A 21393-nucleotide genomic window follows, 5' to 3' on the forward strand; every position below is an offset into this window, starting at 1 on the left:
GAGCTGGGCCGGACGTCTGTAATCGGCCTTTGCCGCATAATGGTCATCGAGTCGTTATATCGGCAGCCCAGGACAAGCCCAGAGCTCTGCCGTATTTTAATGTCTAACTCAACTTCCAGGGTCCACGTTTTAAACATGTACATGCTTGTTTTAGCGCACGTTTAAACGTAAGTTAAGTAATGCGGAAAATAGCTGACATGAAAGATTAATTCATACATCAAATCATACTTATGTACAATGCCATCCATAAAAACATCTTACGTAAACATATCTTAGCCGTATAACGTGCGGTTCATGCTGACGAACATCCTGTTACGTATTAAAATGTGTGTTTGTAATACCTGGTAACTGTACTCGTGGTTTACATTTAAGTTCACGCTGTTGAGACAGGACGTGATTGTGAATGGCGTTATAGAGACCATTCACGTTACTGAGACGGGACATATTGCATCGTTAGGAGTGTTCAATATAAGCACCAACGGTCATGGATTTCGTATTATTTGTAGCCGTGTATTTGAGTGTAGCAGTTGTCAGTTCCAGTCAAGCTCAGATATACGGTAAGCATATGAAACATATGTTGTCATATTTGTCACAAATCGCCGTTTTGTCATGAGTGAGAAATAAGATGTTAGTTGACACACGTTGCTCGTTTTTTGCACGTTAGTTAAATGTAAGATATCATCATCATCATCATCATCATCACCACCACCACCACTATCATCATCATCAACAACAATGTACTATTATTTTTGATATTTTAACATTAAATTGTGTTTTAATATAAAACATTAATGGAAAGCATTGTAATTATTATTATTATTATTATTAGTCGTAGTAGTAGTAGTAGTAGTAGTAGTAATAATAGTAGTAGTAGTAGTAGTAGTAGTAGTAGTAGAAGTAGTAGTAGTAGTAGTAGTAGTAGTAGTAGTAGTAGTAGTAGTTGTAGTAGTATACAGTTTCCCAAGTTTGTCCGCGTATCGAAAGTCGGATAGATCTAGATCATACATGCACTTAAATATTAATATTTGTCTTCTTTTTCCAAAAAATTGTACATGTTTATATATCATACATTCAGTTTGTTGCAACATTCTCTAAATATGCACATATTTTGCAGCCCCTACGTTTGCGAATGGGACGGTCGTGGCCCGTCTCAGGAGCCGCATAATTGATGAAGCTTCCGGGATATGCGCCAGCCGGATACACAAGGACGTTTTGTACACGCACAATGATTCCGGGGACAAGGCGAGAATATATGCCATAAGGTATCTTGTTAACTTAAAAACCACGCGTGCCTTAAAAATGGGTAGATTTGGTCACCTGACATAAACATATGAGTCGTGTTCTGAGCAATCCGCACAGGCTAATCAGGGACGACACTTTCCGCTTTGATGATATTTTTTGTTTAAATGAAGTTTCTTCTTAGCAAAAATCCAATTGAGGAGTAAAGTGTCGTACCTTATAAGCCTATGCGAACTGCACAGGCTAATCTGGGACGACACTTTACGCACATGCATTAAGCCCAGTTTTCTCAGAACGCGGCTCATATGTTTACGTTCTACAAGTCAATGTGGTTTCCAACCATGGCATAGAAGGTCAACATGTAATAGTATTTCGTTACTCAAACTAAATAGCAGACGAAACTCAAATGAAGTGTTTGTTTTATAAGAATCTTAAGAATCATCTGCACATAAGAAAGCAGAGGTACAATTTTATGTTTAAAATTTTCGCCTATTTACTTCACAGTTTGTTGTTCACCATTCATATATGATCAATTAAACAAAACATAATGTCATAATAAACATGTGCACCAAGGTGTCCATAATCAGAATCATGGTCTCAGTTTGAAGTTTATTGAAAAAGAAGCAAAAAGCAAAGCAACTAAGACTCTCGCTGTTTTCTGAGAATTATGAATTTAAATTATACGCTTTTAGTACAAAAACCGGACAACGGCTTATGACGATTGAAATCGACGGCGCAAGCGCAGTGGACTATGAGGACATATCATGCGGACCTTGTTACAGCACATCAGGTCATTGCATCTACGTGGCAGACGTCGGTGGAAATTCAGGCGCTGTCTCGAACACTGTCTACAAAATACGTGAGCCGGAAGTGGATTTGACTCGCGGCAAGGGTGGAACCTTTCACGTCCCCATTAAGTCGAAATTGGAATTCAGGTTGGACATCATTCGATTTTATTTGAAGGCCCTTTTTTACTGGCGATTGCTGGTTATTAATTCTCACATACACATACACGCTCTAACAAGATTCGACCTTCAGATCAGAATAATCATACAATCTATTTAAAATAGACAATAGCGCTGAAATTTATATAAAGATGTCATTTGAAATACGGTAATAGGAGCCCAGATGTTCGGTCCAATAAAGGGGCCACGTGGATATTTAGACACCCGAAGACAAATTTCGGACTTGAAATGAATGTCCTATGTATTTATTACTTATGAATACACGTGTTTGTGCCGAAATTATCAGATCATATTTCCGCCCAATGTTTCCATCAGTGGTTATAAAATGACATAAAGGTTAAAGTTTACTTAATTGATGCAGGTAATATTTAGACCAGTTAGCAATGTCAGGAAAGAATTGGTATATTGGACCAAACTAATTGTTTAGCAGACAAGTGTTGGTACAATAAAATAGATCGACATGAACAGATCTTGAGATTTTAAACATTCCGTAAATTGCATATCATCTACAAAATAAGCTGACGTAAAGCTTTAATTATAATTAATGATTGATTAACCGCAACCGCAACTCGGTATTAATTAACAATCACGATCGAATTGAAATATAATTTTCCCGTTTATGTGTACTGTGCTCCCTATGTGAAGCGATATCTTCGGTACTAAATGCATATGTATATCCTTATATTACTATATTTCCAAATATTTTATACCTATATTTCCCAAAAATGCATCTGGTATGTTTGTGTTTTTTTTAGAATAAAGCATCACTTGTGCTCTGGATGTCTTGCGATATTTTTTGATGCTGGAAAATTGAACGACAAATATAACACAGTGCATGGTTCGTTTTCTTAAATACAACTGTATGATAGTTAGGCAATAGATTACACAATGTATTGCATTAATTTCGCTACTTAAGGAAGCATTACCAAACATGTTCATACTTCTATTCAGCTGGGATCAACACGATTGCGAAACAATAATGGTGGATAACAAGGCCAATGTGTACATCGTGTCAAAGGTCAATGCCGGGCAATACCCAAAACTTGTGCGACTGCCGCACAGAGCGTGGGGGACCAAGTACCGGGTCAAGGTCGACGAGGGCGTGTATCTGTCATTGAAGGCGACAAGGCACGACCCTGTAGGCGGCGACATTTCACGTGACGGTCACGAGGTGAGTTTTTGGTTTTGGAAAACGGACCATTGGGAGGCAGACAGAAAGGGAACAAGGGACTGTGAATTTTGTGAATGTTCTACCGAGAAACAAATAAGCCGTACTCTATGAAAAGGGGCTTTATACATGTGAGTGAACTGCAAGGGCTAATCTGCGACGACACTTAACGCACATGCATTAAGCCTGCTTTTCACAGAGCACGGCCCAATTGTAATTTTTAATGGAATAAGTAATTTTAAAGGGCTCCAAAGGGGTTTCTCCTTATAAAATTAAATTTGACAAAAACAGTAATGGCACATACTAACGAATATAATTTGCTACGTTTGATTCAAAGAATAATTTATGAATTTTAGATTATTTTATGAGATTCCGTTTGTTTGGATCTGTTTGTGTTAGCATGTTGACACTTTTTGTGTGAGTATTGTTGTTAACTATATGTTGGAAAATTTTATAAATTAAGCTTGATGAAAGTCTTATTTATTGAAGGACCAACTTGGAAATTCCTTTTTTTCTCATTCTTTACTTTATGTTATATTTGATTAACTTCATGAAGTGGTTTAAGTTAAATACATTTATGTAAAAAATACAATTAATATTACATTAGTAGTCAGCGTTATTTCGTGTCATAAAGCACCTTTAATAAAATGTTAAGATACGTGTTAGAAGAAGGATGATGATGTTAGTCATGGTGAAATGAATAGAATGTTCAAATGCGAAAGAAATGCCTTAACACAAAGTGCTAGAATACGTCATGCAAAATTAAAATTACCACTATTCACTAATGTAAACCATGCACACTTAAACGCTGGAAGAAAGTGAAAACGGGACATGTATGATGGCGCCTGAAGTCAATTATGAAGTAAGTTTAGAGAAATTTAAATTTAATTCAGGTGTTGTTGAAGACGCACCATCACGTTTACTACTGGTACGTCCCTGACGGCGATTATTACAAGCACATGACGTCACAGCCGCTGCAGCTTCCGTACATACAGGAACCCCAGGGCGAGGCGGTGTGCTTCGACCCCCAGGCGACCGGATATTACACTACGAGCGAGGGGAGATACCAACCGCTGTATTACTACCGACGGATTAACCGTTCAACGAAGTCCCCATCCAGTTAGTGGAGCCTTCTTTCTCGGGCCGATATCAATTTGAAACAGAGAGTCAATGATATGTTCAATTTCAAAAACTAAATCAGGGTGAAATGCTGGTTTTAATATATTATTTTTATTACAAGGTATATATATATATATATATATATATATATATATATATATATATATATATATATATAGATATAGATATAGATATAGATAGATATATATATATATATATATATTTTTTTTTTAATATATATATATATATATATATATATATTATCTTTAAATATTCTCATCATACATATCATAAATAAGATATCATAAATGAAGATATTGATGTAAAATCTATAAGTATTTCGTTCTACTTTATCTGAAATAAATATATTTAAGAACACGTGCTCTATTTGGAGTTGTTGATCAACTTATCCATGATTTTGAGTTTTTTGTATTTTTATTACACTTTCGATTGAGACGTTTTGACCATGTTGCAGTGTTCTAAATGAGTTTAACCCATTTATGCCTAGCGTCTAGAAAAAAGGCCTTGGCAAACAGCGTAGACCCAGATGAGACGCCGCATGATGCTGTTTGCTTAAATTAAATTTGAATTTCTGTAAGAAATATTCTAAATATAGAAATAAATATACTCGACATCCCTAATTTTGGAAATAAATTGATCCAATATAGAAGGATGGGAGATCCACTAGGCATAAATGGGTTAAAGTCTCAGGGTCGCCCTCGTACCGGGTTATCTTCTTATATTACATTGACAACCGTTCAAACTAGCGAATCTTCTGTGGCGATTGTCCTATAGCACACTGCCACAAGACATACCACACACAATTAAACATGAACACGTATCTATACCTATATATATATATATATATATATATATATATATATATATATATATATATATATATATATATATATATATATATATCACAGACGACTGCTAAACATTTGTGTGCTTATCTGGTCTTATGTTGATATACTTTCTGTTAATGGAATACAATTTAATCCAATACAAAACTACATTTAATAGTCTAATTTAAAAAAAAAACACTTTAATATGTAAAGCGAGAATTCTCGGGATAAAACGTTTGATAACAACATTAAGTAGAAATGCTTTATTGTTAATTTATATATTAGAGTCACGTACATACTGCCATGGTTATAAGCTGTGATCTTACAAGAATGCGGATATATCTTTGAATGCAAGGTCCTTTATTATGTCCGTGATTGACAAAAACATTTATGGACAGCGTTGATGGACAGCATCTCATTTCAAATATGGATACAATTAAACGCTTAATTTAATGTGTTCTTAGTTACGTCAACATCAAAGACGTGTTGATGTATTGAAATGCAATTAAGGGGTAGTGTTGTTTTCTAGAAATTGCAGGCAAACATATATCGTCATAAGTTCACAAAAGCCTTTAAGAAAAAAGTAGTAATTTCTCGTATCATTTCAACAACGAAACATTGTTACTGGTATCTAATTTTATAATCAAAGTGAAGCTCCACTTTCTATAGCAGAAGATAAATCGTAATATTGGTTCGAGGTCTGTTATTCATGGTAAGTGACTCATTGCCCAACAATTAGATGTGGTACAAAAGTACACGATCAAAACAAACGCACTTATGTTTTATCGAGAGACTCTGACACCTTACACGGGCATCAGGTGTTTGTGGGAAAATAAAATTGATATACAACGTGTGCTGTGTTCTTTCGAATGGTGAGATTGATTCCTTAGTTACACGCACAGTGAATTTTTTCTTTAGGTAAATCCATTTGAGGTGGACAGAGTCTACCCTGAGTAAAGTTTGCGTTGTGCTTAGACTAATATACAGGGAGCGGTTTTTATCTGATTTTGGAGAAAGGGCCGGGCCTTTTTTGAGGGGAAAAAATCGCGCGAAACGCCGTAGTTTGAGGCAAATGAGGACAGTCATAAATAATCAGTCTAACATATTTTACTGTTTATAAAACACATTCAAGGCAACCGATAATTTAATTATGCAATATTTTTTCTATTGTGTACACCGTATCAGGTTTACTAGTATAATTAAAGGTTAAAAAAATCTTTTTTTTGCTATCATTGTTTTTTTTAGAAAATCTCCTAAGGGGGGGAAATTCGTCTCGGGGAAAGGGCCGAAATTTGGCGGGTCTCAAAGAAGGAAAAAACTAATCTGGAACGACAATTTACGCAAATTTTATGCATTAAGACCTGTTTCTCACAAAGCGATGCTTATATGTTTTTGCAGCTCGAGCTTTAAGCTTTATTTTGCATATATTATTGTATGTATATAAAACCAAGATCAGTTTCTAAATAATAATACATACGTAAATATAAGTACTTGCATGTGTTGAAAAACAAGGAATAGTAAAGTAGATATGTAATTAAAAACAAGGTACAAGACAAATATTTTTGATAGCATGTGATTGTCAACTTTGAGTTTTCGATCCGATATGACCCATTCGTCATAATTTAAAACATATAAAACCTATTTGTAATTTCAAGAATTATTACATTTGTTAGTTGTTTACGTTAACGCATACTTTATTTATGATTATAATTTCAGTTTAAGTAGTTATACATGCATGTCTTTATGTTCAAATAGCAAGAATATCTATATGGTCATGACTTCCTAGACCCAGAAATATTCACATGGGCATAAAGAAAAACACAATGGCAGAGAGAGAAAAAACATGCCAAAAAAATGGGGGCACATGTACTAACATTGTTACAGAAAGATAAACACAATGACAAAAAAAAGCCATTCCACAGAGAAAAAACACAATCGAATATAAAAACACAATTGCGCAATAATAACGGATCGGCATAGAGAAAACACATTTGCACGGAATAAAAATAAAATGGCATAGCAAAACACAAATAGAAATGGCGCGACAGAGGCCGACGCGTATTCCCACGCCGTATGTTTGACAAAGGGGCGCCCAAGGGTTGGTAATGTGGCCATGCATTGACCGTATTGTCGTAAAAGATGTTCAGTATCAATTTGAAGTAAATCGGTGTAGAAATGAAGAAGTTGATGTAAAATAACCTAAAACAATGAGTGAAAATCTGTGACCCGGCCCAACTCCAATCCCCATAACTTTTGAACCAGGGGTCAGATCAAAATTCCAAAAAGTGCACTTTCGCACATATGCTCATAGCTACCGTGTGCTAAAAGTGTAGGAGATAGTGGCCAGGACGGACGGACAGACGGCGGAGATAAACACATAATAGATTTCAAAATCTAAACGAGGACCTTAAGTTCAAAGTCAAGGTCACAGGAATCAAACATTGTATGCGCATGGAAAGGTCTTGTCCAGATACACATGCGAACCAAATATGAAAGCAATATCTGAAGGGACACAGACGTTATGAGCTTTTTTTAATCGCGGTCGCTGATTTCGAAACCTGAACGCGGACCCCAAGTTCAAAAATTTCATGCGCATGGAAAGGTGTTGTCCAGATACACATGCGTACCAAATATGAAAGCAATATCTGAAGGGACAGAGTAGGTATGAGCCTTTTTCGAATCGCGGTCGCAGATTTCAAAACCTGAACGCTGACCTCAAGTTCAAAATCAAGGTCACAGGGGTAAAAAATTGAATGCGCATGGAAAGGTGTTGTCCAGATATACATGCTTACTAAATATGAAAGCAATATCTGAATGGACACAGTAGTAATGAGCCTTTTTTCGAATCGCAGTCGCAGATTTCGAAACCTGAACGCTGACCTCAAGTTCAAGGTCAAGGTCACATGGGTAAAAAATTGTATGCGCATGGAAAGGTCTTGTCCAGATACACATGCATACCAAATATGAAAGCAATATCTGAAGGGACACAGTAGTCATGAGCCATTTTCGAATCTCGGTCGCAGGAAAATCTCTGACCCGGTCCCACCCCAACCCCCATAACTTTTGACCCAGGGGTCAGATCAAAATTCCGTCGCTGTAACCGTCGCACATATGCTCATAGCTACCATGGGTGTAGGTTTCAAGGGTCTAGTGCTAATTGTGTAGGAGGAGATAGCGGGCAGGACGGATGGACGGACGGCGGAGATAACCACATAATCTCCTCTTTTTCTCCGAAAAGCGTGGGGATAAAAAAGGGAAAAAACGATAGCATAGAGATTAACATAGTGGCACAGAAACAAACAGTAATAGAAGAAAACTAAGTACGAACTTTACATTGAGAGCAACAAGCTGTTTAATTATTGTCAAAGTCCGGCGTTGCATACACACGAGCTTTCCGGATGTAGAGACAACACCTAGGCTGGAAGGCCATTGAATTACTTTCTTGTTATACACGTGTTACACCTGACTGGTGATCTAAATGCGTCCTTACGACGACCATAGACCTTCGATGAAAGTTTGTTGTTGGCCTTTTCATTGTAGAAAATTGAAAAACAAAACGAATGTGAACATATCTTACTCGATTTTCCAGTGTTATTATATTCTCAAGAAATATATAATTTGATGATTTTATTATTTCTCGTGGTTATGTTCTTGAAATAAAACAAAAGATATGTATGCCATTTAGAAATCAGGATCAAATATCTGCATTCTAAAATCAACTATTCAATCACCACGCCGTCGTTTTGACTCTGTAATTAAAACTGTAAAAGAATCATCATTAGATGTTTAAGAAATAGAAAATCTAAAATGCCTTTTACTACATTTTATTTACTCGCTTATTGCTCAAACCTGTTTCCACAGCTATTTATTCACTCTATATCTCGACTTTACTCGCAACGAAATTTCTTAGCAGGATTACAAAATTACAGCTCCCACTGAGAACGCTAATCACTTTCTTAATATATGACTAAAAAGTGAGCGGCATTTAAAAATAAAACATAAGAAATAAAGGGTACAAAATGGCGCAAAGTACCGTTTCGCGCATATCCAATCTTACTTAAAGGGGCTTTTTCACAGATGTTGGCATGAATTGAAGTTTGTCATTCAATGCTTTATATTGTTTAATGTAAAAAATGGATCTGAAAAAAAAACGAAAAAAAACAAGAATAACATTAAAGAAAGAAAAAAAGAAGTCCATAACTGGGCTCGAACCACTGCCTCTGGGGTAAAAGTCTAGCGCTTAGACCACTAATCGATCCGTGCTCATACAATCAATGGGTGATGTATTTTATACATTATGTAAGCAATCCTCGTAGCATCCCAAAATATAACAACAACAGAATTCTCCAAATTATTCAATCGTTTCACGTTGCAACGCTTAATAATTTTCAGGTTTTTAAATCGTCAAAAGATGAATATGATGGATATTGTAGAGAACGGTAAATGTTCAGTATTACTGTTTCCTCAAAAATATAACTTCAACGAAAATTTGAGAATCTGAAACATTTGTAAAAATTTTCTCAATTTACCAAAACGTGAAAAGGCACCTATAAAGGGAATTTGAAACATTTTTTTAATTGTGTCAATTTATCAAAACATGAAAAAAGGCCTTTAACGGCGTCATAGCCACGCTGAGGCACACGAGACAGTTGCCTCGGCTAAAATTTGCAGAGCAATGTTGAGATCAATGTTGACAAGGAGAATCAAAGTACTGACAGTACTGGTGTGACGATGCTTTTAAGAGGATGGATATAAAAGCATCAATTAACGTATCTTCATCACCAAAATCACCACAATTGTATATGTTTTTACGAAAAAAAAATTTGGTACACAAATTTTGCGAAATATATTTGGGTATGAAAACAAATTTGGGTACGAAAAAATATTTGGGAACAAAAAAATTGGGACTGAAAAAAATTTGGTTACGAACAAAAAATTGGGGATGAAAAAAAATTGAGTACGAAAAAAAAATTGGTACGAAAAATTTTAGGTACGGGAAAAAAATTGGGGGAACGGGAAAGTAGTACCTGTGGGGAACTTGACCCACACTCGCACATTTTCGGCCCTTTCCGTCAAACATCAGATAAGTTCCTCGAAGGCAATAGTATGAATACACATTTCGGAAGCGGTAATGCGGTCCTACCTACGCACGTCAAACTGTAAGCGAAATATGTACACACATCTGTCAGGAATAATTGAATTAACGAAGAAAATCGTGTATTGATGTAAGTTTTTTTAAGAAATGTGCAGAAAATATATTAAACAAGAGCTGTGTTTGTGAAACACAATGCCCCCTACTGCGCAGCTTTGAAGCCATATATTTTACCTTTGACCTTGAAGGATGACCTTGACCTTTCACCACTCAAAATGTGCAGCTCCATGACATATACATGCATGCCGAATATGGAGTTGCTATCTTCAATATTGCAAAATTTGACGTTTGACCTTGACCTTGAAGGATGACCTTGACCTTTCACCAATCAATATGTGCAGCTCTATGAGATACGCATGCACGCCAATATTGAAAAAGTTATGGCCAATGTTAAAGTTTTCGGACAGACAGACCGACGCTTTATATTTGACATTTGACCTTGAAGGATGACCTTCACCTTCACCTTTCACAACTGAAAATGTGCAGCTCCATGAGATGCACATGTATGCCAAATATCAAGTTGCTATGTTCAATATTAAACAAGTTATGGCCATTAAAGTTTTCGGACGGACGGACAGACTGACACACTGACTGACTGACTGACTGACTGACTGACTGACTGACTGACTGACAGTTCAACTGATATAGGCCATCCTACCGGGGGCATAAAAAGCAATGGCAATATTTTTCTCAGCCACATAATTGTTAATAGTTTGATATCACAAAATGAAAGTGAAAGTAGAACTGTCAAAAATGACAACCTGTCAACGTGTTGTTTTTGCTGGCACGAGAGGGCGATTACACTCAATGTGTTCACATTTTGACCATAGGCTTTGTCAATGACCTTTATAGTATGGGTAGCTTTGATATTATTTATTGCTATCATGTAACTGCATGATTGTGTATATGTTAACAAAACACAAAGCATAAATAATGATATAAATATACTGATTGAGCTTATAATAATCTGAGAACTATAGCCAGGTCAATTAAGGACTTAAAATACAATTTAGTGTCCTGATTTCACGAAGAAATGACCATGCATGTCCTAGATTTCAAATTCAAGGCCCTGGTGTGACACATTGGTAGCATTACCGTTAAACTGTTACCAGGCTTATGAAATTAGTTTTTATTGAACTATCTAAGGAAATCTAAATCAGGCACTGATTTTTCTTGTTTTAATACAGTCATAGATCAGTTTTGGCCTCTAAGTAATGACCAATTTTTGCTTACTTGTCACAACCTTAAAACTTTCCACACGTCTATAATAGCAAATCTGGATTAAGGTGATCTTCAATGGTACATTTAAACTTTAGCTCTGCTGTTACAAGAGTGCTGGTAAAGTCCAGTCACATATTTAAATCTAGGCCATGTCAAAATCAAAGTGAAAGTCAAATGAAAGGTGCGTTCATTAATTATTGTCCAGTTGTTTACTACTGCTGTAAGTTTTTATATAATATGACTGATGAACATCATGTGAGAGAAAATTCACATTATCATTGTATATCAGGTTTAGCAGCCTTTTAGATAACAAAGTATGCTAGTTTTCAATGTCGCTTCTGGGGATCAAACCCGTAGGGCTTTTAGGAAGATTCTGAAATTTTCGATCCCTCGAGAGCAACCAAACCAAAAATTAAGTCAAATATTGCTGACTCCGTTTTTTGAGTCGGTTCATGAGGGATAATGGAGCTCGATTGGTCATTGTCGGCTCTGGTACTACTTACATGTACCCCGGGTACTCTTAAGTATACTTACATGTACCCTGGGTACTCTAAGTATACTTACATGTACCCCAGGTATGGTAAATAAACGTTATTGTACTCGGTCCATATTAGACTGTACCCGAGTTGTATTCGCGCCCAAAATCCGATGTCGTAAAACGCGCAACCGATTATCTTAAACACACTTCTCTTCAAAAAACACTGCATCAACATGCTTTTTGAGTATGTGTTCCGATAACATAGATGCCATTCTACAGAAAATTGACATAAATGTGCAGGGCTTAACACTAAGGCACGTCCGAACGACATTCACTGCCTGTACCTTGGTCCGGGCTAGCCAATGTCCCAGGAACATGCCCGACCGGTCGTGTGTATTTGGGCGGGATTATATGTTCTATATCAATAAACTGCGTTTTAAATAAGCTTTTCAAAGATGCAAAAATCTTAATACAGTACGATCAGATGACAATTAAATCCCAGAGTGAGTTCGGAGACAACAAACGGATCGTATCTCGAAATAGATTCGGAACCCCCTGATTGCAATCAAAAAGAGGCCGACAATTCAGAAAATCACCGGCGGTTTTCCTGGTAAAACACGTCAGTACCTATTTTTAAACGGAATGCCGCTAGACACGGTTTTTGATTGGTTTCCTCGAAGTGACGTGTTTTCTCAATGAAAATACGTTGAAAACTAAAAGCCGGGATAGCCCAGGATCGTCCGGAATGATGAAGGTATAAAACTCGACATTAACACAAAGTAACTATAAAATTAATAGTTATTTATCAATTTTAAATAATTTTAATTTGTTGTCATTATGGAAAAGTTATTCCATCCTTTAGACGATTAATAAATCCATTTAGAGGAAGATAGAGACTTTATTTAGATTAGAAGTGTTTTGACTATTTTTTTTTACGCAATTCAATTAGCAAAACTAATATTAATAGTCGATCCCGGCTTTTAGTAGAGAGTTAAACCTGTACAATTGTTACAACTACCGTAACACGTTATTTTGCTAAGATTCACTTACCATTTCTTGTAAGACGGTAACCCGGCAATCTATGTAAAAAAGGTTTTAACGTTCATGTCGTTGTTTAAGTTTGGCTTTACGGGTGGGCACGGGGGTTCCTTGGATACGAAAAGAAAAGGGAAGGAGGAAAGTGAGAGAAAGTATGAGGAAATAAAAAAACAAGAACATTTCTCCAGAAATGGCGTGAGGATTATAAATAGTTGTCTTAAATAGATGAATATTGAATTCAATAGCATTAGTAAGGCAAGCTAATAAGAATGATTTAATCATAATTGCGCATCTCCAAGCACAAGAAAATACAAGTTGAATGATAAATATAAAGGTTTTTATAATACTTGGGTCAGAGCACATGAAAGATTGGTCAGGGCTAGTAGGTTCTGCATTTACTAGCCCGAACGGGCTAGTTGAAAAAAAGTTAGTGTTAAGCCCTGATGTGTATATATAATTATTACAAAAAAATAGTCGACAACGACTGATTTAGGGTTAAATTTCCCGGGTACATTTTAGTATATTTACCGTACCAAGGATACATGTAAGTATACTTAAGAGTACCCGGGGTATATGTACGAAGTACCCGAGCTGACAATGAACAATCGAGCAATACTGGAAGGTGCAACATCTCTCACGCCCCCTAGCATCGCCTTTAGCAGTATTCAATTCTCAACAGGAAAGTGCTGGAGTCATTGATCCCGAGGGACAAGAAAACCAATTGATTAATGTTCGAAATAAATAATTTGATTAATGACAATTCTATTATTTGAGCCAGGTCACAGGAAAAGCGCAGTCAAATCAGTATCCAATTAAATTATTTGTTATTGTCAGAAAAACGCTTTTAAGCAAACAGCTTTCAAGCGACTGCAGGCTGATCTAGATCCAAACTGGCCACAATCGCCTTAATGTCTCTTTTACTGTGACACAGTTCATTTAACTTTAAAATGATAAAAAGTAGTAACACTAAGAAAGAGTATACAAACCAGTAGAGTTTGAAATCAATGTTGAATTTCAGGACATCTTGGTGATCTGCAAATCCCCTATGAAATGTTGATATCGGGTATCATAGTCATTCAATAAGTCGCAAAATGCTCGAATACAATATATAAAGCACAATGTGACTTATATTGATAACTAAAAATACCAGTATGCCAGTTTTGCCGTGTCAAGCTGTTACGATCCAGAAAGTCCTTCATTCACATCGAGTATGTATCCTTCGAATTCCAACTATTGTTGTCATAAGCGGAGATTTAGTGAATAAATAATTCATATATCCTAAATGACAGCTTCTAAATAGAAACAAGCCAATTTATGCAGTAAGAAAGTTTTGAATCGAGAGTCTCATGGGGGCGGCCATTGTTGAATGTTGAAACACGAACGACAACTCTTCTAGGAGAATGTTATCAATGACGAGCAATCTCCTACGCAGTGGTAAATGCAAAAGGGAAGTAACCTAAAAAATCGAGTTATCTCAATCGGACTGGCTCGGTCTTTTACATAGGTCGCAATTGTGAATTTTTTTTTGATGGTTATCAAACATTGGACGATGCTGTTCCAGCATCGTCAAAAAGGAAAATTTATGTCAAAGAAAATAAAATTTATATAAGAAATTGAGGCAATTTAATGAATTTTAGGCAGTATGATATTCACAAACAAATATTATCATTGAGTACAATTGGTTCATGTTGAGGAAGATAATTATTTCAATTTAATAACTTCAATTGATGCAAAAATGGCTCAGCAAAATTATTTGGAAAATCCGTATATTAAACAAAGCGTCGCGCTGTACACCTCGATGCTATAATAATGGTGGACATAGGAACGTACCGAGATAGAATCGGGTGTTTTACGATCAGGTAGGTTTATTTTGGACCTAGACACACTTCGGCTGGTTGGCGTTTTCGGCTTTATTGGTATTCTCCTCTTTATAGCCGGCGTCGAGTTAAATCCTGGACCGTTTCAGGTGGTAAGAATCTTTGTTTGCATAAGAATTTCAAATTATCTCGCGTATCAAACTTTTTTGATATAAAGAAGTTCAAGTCTTATCTTTTTTAATAGTCAATGTAGTTGATGATAGAACTGACAGAAAATGATGACGCAGTTTCTAAAACAAAATTTTATACAAGAAAATTGAAAAAATGGCCAGAAACTTTACTGAAGTTGTAGCAGATTTTTTTGTTAACTTTATTGATACTAAACGGTCATATGTAGCGTCCGCGATTCCGATAATTCAGGTATATAATGTGGTTTAAATGGCCTTTAAAACGCACCCAGAGACGTTCTAGGTATAAAACAAATCAGGGGGAGCATGCCCCCGGACACCCCCCGCCCCTAGAATGAACTAAGATACTGCCTCGGCTTAAATTTGGGTTTGGCCACGCCGCTGTTTAACAAGAGACAGAGCTGGGCCGGACGTCTATAATTGGCCCGCTGCAAATATAACGGCCTGAAGAACTTCAGTTTTATTATCTAAAAATACGAGAAGCTGGCTTAGTAACTAATTTTAGCGAAGGTAAATACTAGGATATGTTTTATTAAATATAACATACACCAGAGCTGGGTCGGACGTCTGTAATCGGCCTTTGCCGCATAATGGTCATCGAGTCGTTATATCGGCAGCCCAGGACCAGCCCAGCACTGTCGTATTTTAATGTCTAACTCTACTTCCAGAGTTCACGTTTTAAAAATGTACATGCTTATTTTAGCGCCCTTTCAAACGTAAGTTAAGTCATGCGGAAAATAGCTGACATGAAAGATCAATTCACACATTAAATTATACTTCTGTACAATGCCACCCATTAAAACATCTTACGTAAACATATCTTAGCCGTATAACGTGCGGTTCATGCTGACGAACATCCTGTTACGTATTAAAATGTGTGTTTGTAATACCTGGTAACTGTACTCGTGGTTTACATTTAAGTTCACGCTGTTGAGACAGGACGTGATTGTGAATGGCGTTATAGAGACCATTCACGTTACTGAGACGGGACATATTGCATCGTTAGGAGTGTTCAATATAAGCACCAACGGTCATGGATTTCGTATTATTTGTAGCCGTGTATTTTAGCGTAGCAGTTGTCAGTTCCAGTCAAGCTCAGATATACGGTAAGCATATGAAACATATGTTGTCATATTTTTCACAAATCGCCGTTTTTGTCATGAGTGAGAAATAAGATGTTAGTTGACACACGTTGCTCGTTTTTTTGCACGTTAGTTAAACGTAAGATATCATCATCATCATCATCATCACCACCACCACCACCACTACCATCATCATCAACAACAATGTACTATTATTTTAGAGATTTAAACATTAAATTGTGTTTTAATATAAAACATTAATGGAAAGCATTATTATTATTATTATTAGTAGTAGTAGTAGTAGTAGTAGTAGTAGTAGTAGTAGTATACAGTTTTCCAAGTTTGTCCGCGTATCGAAAGTCGGATAGATCTAGATCATACATGCACTTAAATATTAATATTTGTCTTCTTTTTCCAAATTTTTTTTACATGTTTACATATCATACATTTAGTTTGTTGCAACATTCTCTAAATATGCACATATTTTGCAGCCCCTACGTTTGCGAATGGGACGGTCGTGGCCCGTCTCAGAAGCCGCATAATTGATGAAGCTTCCGGGATATGCGCCAGCCGGATACACAAGGACGTTTTGTACACGCACAATGATTCCGGGGACAAGGCGAGAATATATGCCATAAGGTATCTTGTTAGCTTAGAAACCACACGTGCCTTAAAAATAGGTAGATTTGGTCACCTGACATAACATATGAGTCGTGTTCTGAGCAATCCGCACAGGCTAATTAGGGACGACACTTTCCGCTTTGATGATATTTTTTGTTTAAATGAAGTTTCTTCTTAGCAAAAATCCAATTTAGGAGTAAAGTGTCGTACCTTATTAGCCTATGCGAACTGCACAGGCTAATCTGGGACGACACTTTACGCACATGCATTAAGCCCAGTTTTCTAAGAACGCGGCTCATATGTTTACGTTCTACAAGTCAATGTGGTTTCCAATCATCGCATAGAAGGTCAACATGTCATAGTATTTCGTTACTCAAACTAAATAGCAGACGAAACTCAAATGAAGTGTTTGTTTTATAAGAATCTTAAGAATCATATGCTTTTAAGAAAGCAGAGGTACAATTTTATGTTTAACATTTTCGCCTATTTACTTCACAGTTTGTTGTTCACCATTCATATATGATCAATTAAACAAAACATAATGTCATAATAAACATGTGCACCAAGGTGTCCATAATCAGAATCATGGTCTCAGTTTGAAGTTTATTGAAAAAGAAGCAAAAAGCAAAGCAACTAAGACTCTCGCTGTTTTGGGAATTATGAATTTAAATTATACGCTTTAGTACAAAAACCGGACAACGGCTTATGACGATTGAAATCGACGGCGCAAGCGCAGTGGACTATGAGGACATATCATGCGGACCTTGTGATAGCACATCAGGTCATTGCATCTACGTGGCAGACGTCGGTGGAAATTCTGGCGCTGTCTCGAACACTGTCTACAAAATACGTGAGCCGGAAGTGGATTTGACTCGCGGCAAGTGTGGAACTTATCACGTTCCCATTAAGTCGAAATTGGAATTCAGGTTGGACATCATTCGATTTTATTTGTAGGCCCTTTTTTTACTGGCGATTGCTGGTTATTAATTCTCACATACACATACGTGCTCTAACAAGATTCGACCTTCAGATCAAAATAATCATATAATCTATTTAAAATAGACAATAGCGCTGAAATTTATATCAAGATGTCATTTGAAATACGGTAATAGGAGCCCAGATGTTCGGTCCAATAAAGGGGCCACGTGGATATTTAGACACCCGAAGACAAATTTCGGACTTAAAATGAATGTCCTATGTATTTATTACTTATGAATACACGTGTTTGTGCCGGAATTATAAGATCATATCTCCGCCCAATGTTTCCATCAGTGGTTATAAAATGACATAAAGGTTAATTTAAAGTTTACTTCATTGATGCAGGTAATGTTTAGACCAGTTAGCAATGTCAGGAAAGAATAGGTATATTGGACCAAACTAATTGTTTAGCAGACAAGTGTTGGTACAATAAAATAGATCGACATGAACAGATCTTGAGATTTTAAACATTCCGTAAATTGCATATCATCTACAAAATAAGCTGACTTAAAGCTTCAATTATAATTAATGATTGATTAACCGCAACCGCAACTCGGTATTAATTAACAATCACGATCGAATTGAAATATAATTTTCCCGTTTATGTGTACTGTGCTCCCTATGTGAAGCGATATCTTCGGTACTAAATGCATATGCATATCCTTATATTACTATATTTCCAAATATTATATACCTATATTTCCCAAAAATGCATCTGGTATGTTGTTTTTTGAGAATTAAGCATCACTTGTGCTCTGGATGTCTTGCGATATATTTTGCTGCGGGAAAATTGAACGACAAATATAACTCAGTGCATGGTTCGTTTTCTTAAATATAACTCTATGATAGTTAGGCAATAGATGACACAATGTATTGCATTAATTTCGCTACTTAAGGAAGCTTTACCAAACATGTTAATACTTCTATTCAGCTGGGATCAACACGATTGCGAAACAATAATGGTGGATAACAAGGCCAATGTGTACATCGTGTCAAAGGTCAATGCCGGGCAATACCCAAAACTTGTGCGACTGCCGCACAGAGCGTGGGGGACCAAGCACCGGGTCAAGGTCGACGAGGGCGTGTATCTGTCATTGAAGGCGACAAGGCTCGACCCTGTAGGCGGCGACATTTCACGTGACGGCCACGAGGTGAGTTTTTGGTTTCGGAAAACGGACCATTGGGAGGCATACAGAAAGGGTACAAGGGACTGTGAATTTTGTGAATGTTCAACCGAGAAACAAATAAGCCGTACTCTATAAAAAGGGGCTTTAATGCATGTGAGGGAACTGCAAGGGCTAATCTGCGACGACACTTAACGCACATGCATTAAGCCCCCTTTTCACAGAGCACGGCCCAATTGTAATTTTTAAGGGAATACGTAATTTTAAAGGGCTCCAAAGGGGTTTCTCCTTATAAAATTAAATTTGACAAAAACAGTAATGGCACAAAATAACGAATATAATTTGCTACGTTTGATTCAAAGAATAAATTATAAATTTTAGATTATTTTATGAAAAGGTTCCGTTTGTTTGGATCTGTTTGTGTTAGCATGTTGACACTTTTTGTGTGAGTATTGTTTTTAACTATATGTTGGACAATTTTATAAATTAAGCTTGATAGAAGTCTTAATTATTGAAGGACCAACTTGGGACTTCCTTTTTTCTCATTCTTTACTTTATGTTATATTAGATTAACTTCATGAAGTGGTTTAAGTTAAATACATTTATGTAAAAAATACAATTAATATTACATTAGTAGTCAGCGTTATTCCGTGTCATAAAGCACCTTTAATAAAATGTTAAGATACGTGTTAGAAGAAGGATGATGATGTTAGTCATGGTGAAATGAATAGAATGTTCAAATGCGAAAGAAATGCCTTAACACAAAGTGCTAGAATACATCATGCAAAATTAAAATTACCACTATTCACTAATGTAAACCATGCACACTTAAACGCTGGAAGAAAGTGAAAACGGGACATGTATGATGGCGCCTGAAGTCAATTATGAAGTAAGTTTAGAGACATTTAAATTTAATTCAGGTCTTGTTGAAGACGCACCATCACGTTTACTACTGGTACGTCCCTGACGGCGATTATTACAAGCACATGACGTCACAGCCGCTGCAGCTTCCGTACATACAGGAACCCCAGGGCGAGGCGGTGTGCTTCGATCCCCAGGCGACCGGATATTACACTACGAGCGAGGGGAGATACCAACCGCTGTATTACTACCGACGGATTAACCGTTCAACGAAGTCCCCATCCAGTTAGTGGAGCCTTCTTTCTCGGACCGATATCAATTTGAAACAGAGAGTCAATGATATGTTCAATTTCAAAAACAAAATCAGGGTGAAATGCTGGTTTTAATATATTATTTTTATTACAAGGTATATATATATATATATATATATATATATATATATATATATATATATATATATATATATATATATATAGTTTCAGATTGGGTAAAATGGTGGGTCAAACGTCCATTTTACGGCCGTATTGTTGGGTCTTTAGTCGATTGTCGGGTCCCAAAGTCGATTATCGGGCACTTGGACCCGACAGTTGAAGACCCACTTAAAAAAAGGCTGCTTAACATACTCATGACTATTTTTAAATTCAAATTTGCATATGTAATTTTACTCGAATTGTCGGGCCTATATCTCCCATTAGCAAACATTAGGTCAAACTCCACACAGCAGTTACATCCCTTGGGCATTCGCCAATCATTAATGTCTTTTTCTAGAATAAGGGAGGCCACTGCGTATGAGATTGACCAACCTCGGCGCAGTGATTTACCGGGAACCAGCATAGCAACGAACGACAACTCTGTAATAAAAATTGCCAATTTTCGCGGTTAAACTTAAAAAGGTAAGTGGCGATAATATTTATTAGGTTTATTTATATCTTTGGTTATTAAAATTATTCTGCAAATGACTGAATTTAAACTGAAACTGCAACCAATAATTAGGACACAGTTTCTGAAACGTTTGCTGACAATGAAAACATATTTCAAACATGTAAAGCCGTGGCACGAATTTAGGTGACAACCTTGTTACCGCAAACAAACAAATGTAACCTATAATCTGCATTTAATGCAGATATAGTGACATTCATGAAAGCAAGCATGATTGTAGCATCAGATCATTTCCATGCGATACAAGTTCAATATATGTTTTAGGCTGACTGCAATGGTTAGACTGGGGAAATAAATTATAAAAGAACAGAATCTTTAACCACACAAGACAGTTGGACTAGCTTTAGTGGTACAGTCATGTTACTATTACCGGATCAGTAGCGTAATAAAGTTGTTCTGGGGAAAAGCAATAAATGGTTTAAGACTTCTTTTACATCAGTTTGATAAGGTTTCCAGACAAACGCTCCCACAAACAATCGCTCCTACGCTAAATTAGTTCTGGCTTCAATAACTTTAAAATTCGCTTTCTATGAATTTTGAATGGCGCAACATTAA

At 36.5% G+C, this 21393-nt stretch overlaps 1 protein-coding gene across 4 annotated transcripts; it reads left to right on the plus strand.

Annotated features, from left to right (window-relative positions):
* The first annotated feature begins 205 nt into the window (after nt 1-205).
* On the plus strand, nt 206-20294 carry LOC127871045 (uncharacterized). Of its 4 annotated transcripts, none has more exons than XM_052413664.1 (5): nt 206-557; nt 16807-16954; nt 17620-17862; nt 18846-19065; nt 19959-20294. In XM_052413664.1, exons 1-5 carry the CDS (start codon nt 485-487, stop codon nt 20187-20189), a joined length of 915 nt encoding a protein of 304 aa, XP_052269624.1. In that variant the 5' UTR covers nt 206-484; the 3' UTR covers nt 20190-20294. The 4 variants fall into 4 exon arrangements, with proteins under 4 accessions (XP_052269624.1, XP_052269623.1, XP_052269621.1 ...); XM_052413663.1 differs by lacking the exons at nt 16807-16954; nt 17620-17862; nt 18846-19065 and adding exons at nt 1115-1262; nt 1932-2174; nt 3156-3375 and having other exon boundaries at nt 223-557; nt 19959-20285; XM_052413661.1 differs by lacking the exons at nt 16807-16954; nt 17620-17862; nt 18846-19065; nt 19959-20294 and adding exons at nt 1115-1262; nt 1932-2174; nt 3156-3375; nt 4266-4632 and having other exon boundaries at nt 230-557.
* Nucleotides 20295-21393: the final 1099 nt, after the last annotated feature.

Source organism: Dreissena polymorpha, chromosome 3 (assembly GCF_020536995.1).
Source record: "Dreissena polymorpha isolate Duluth1 chromosome 3, UMN_Dpol_1.0, whole genome shotgun sequence".
Lineage (NCBI taxonomy): Eukaryota > Metazoa > Mollusca > Bivalvia > Myida > Dreissenidae > Dreissena > Dreissena polymorpha.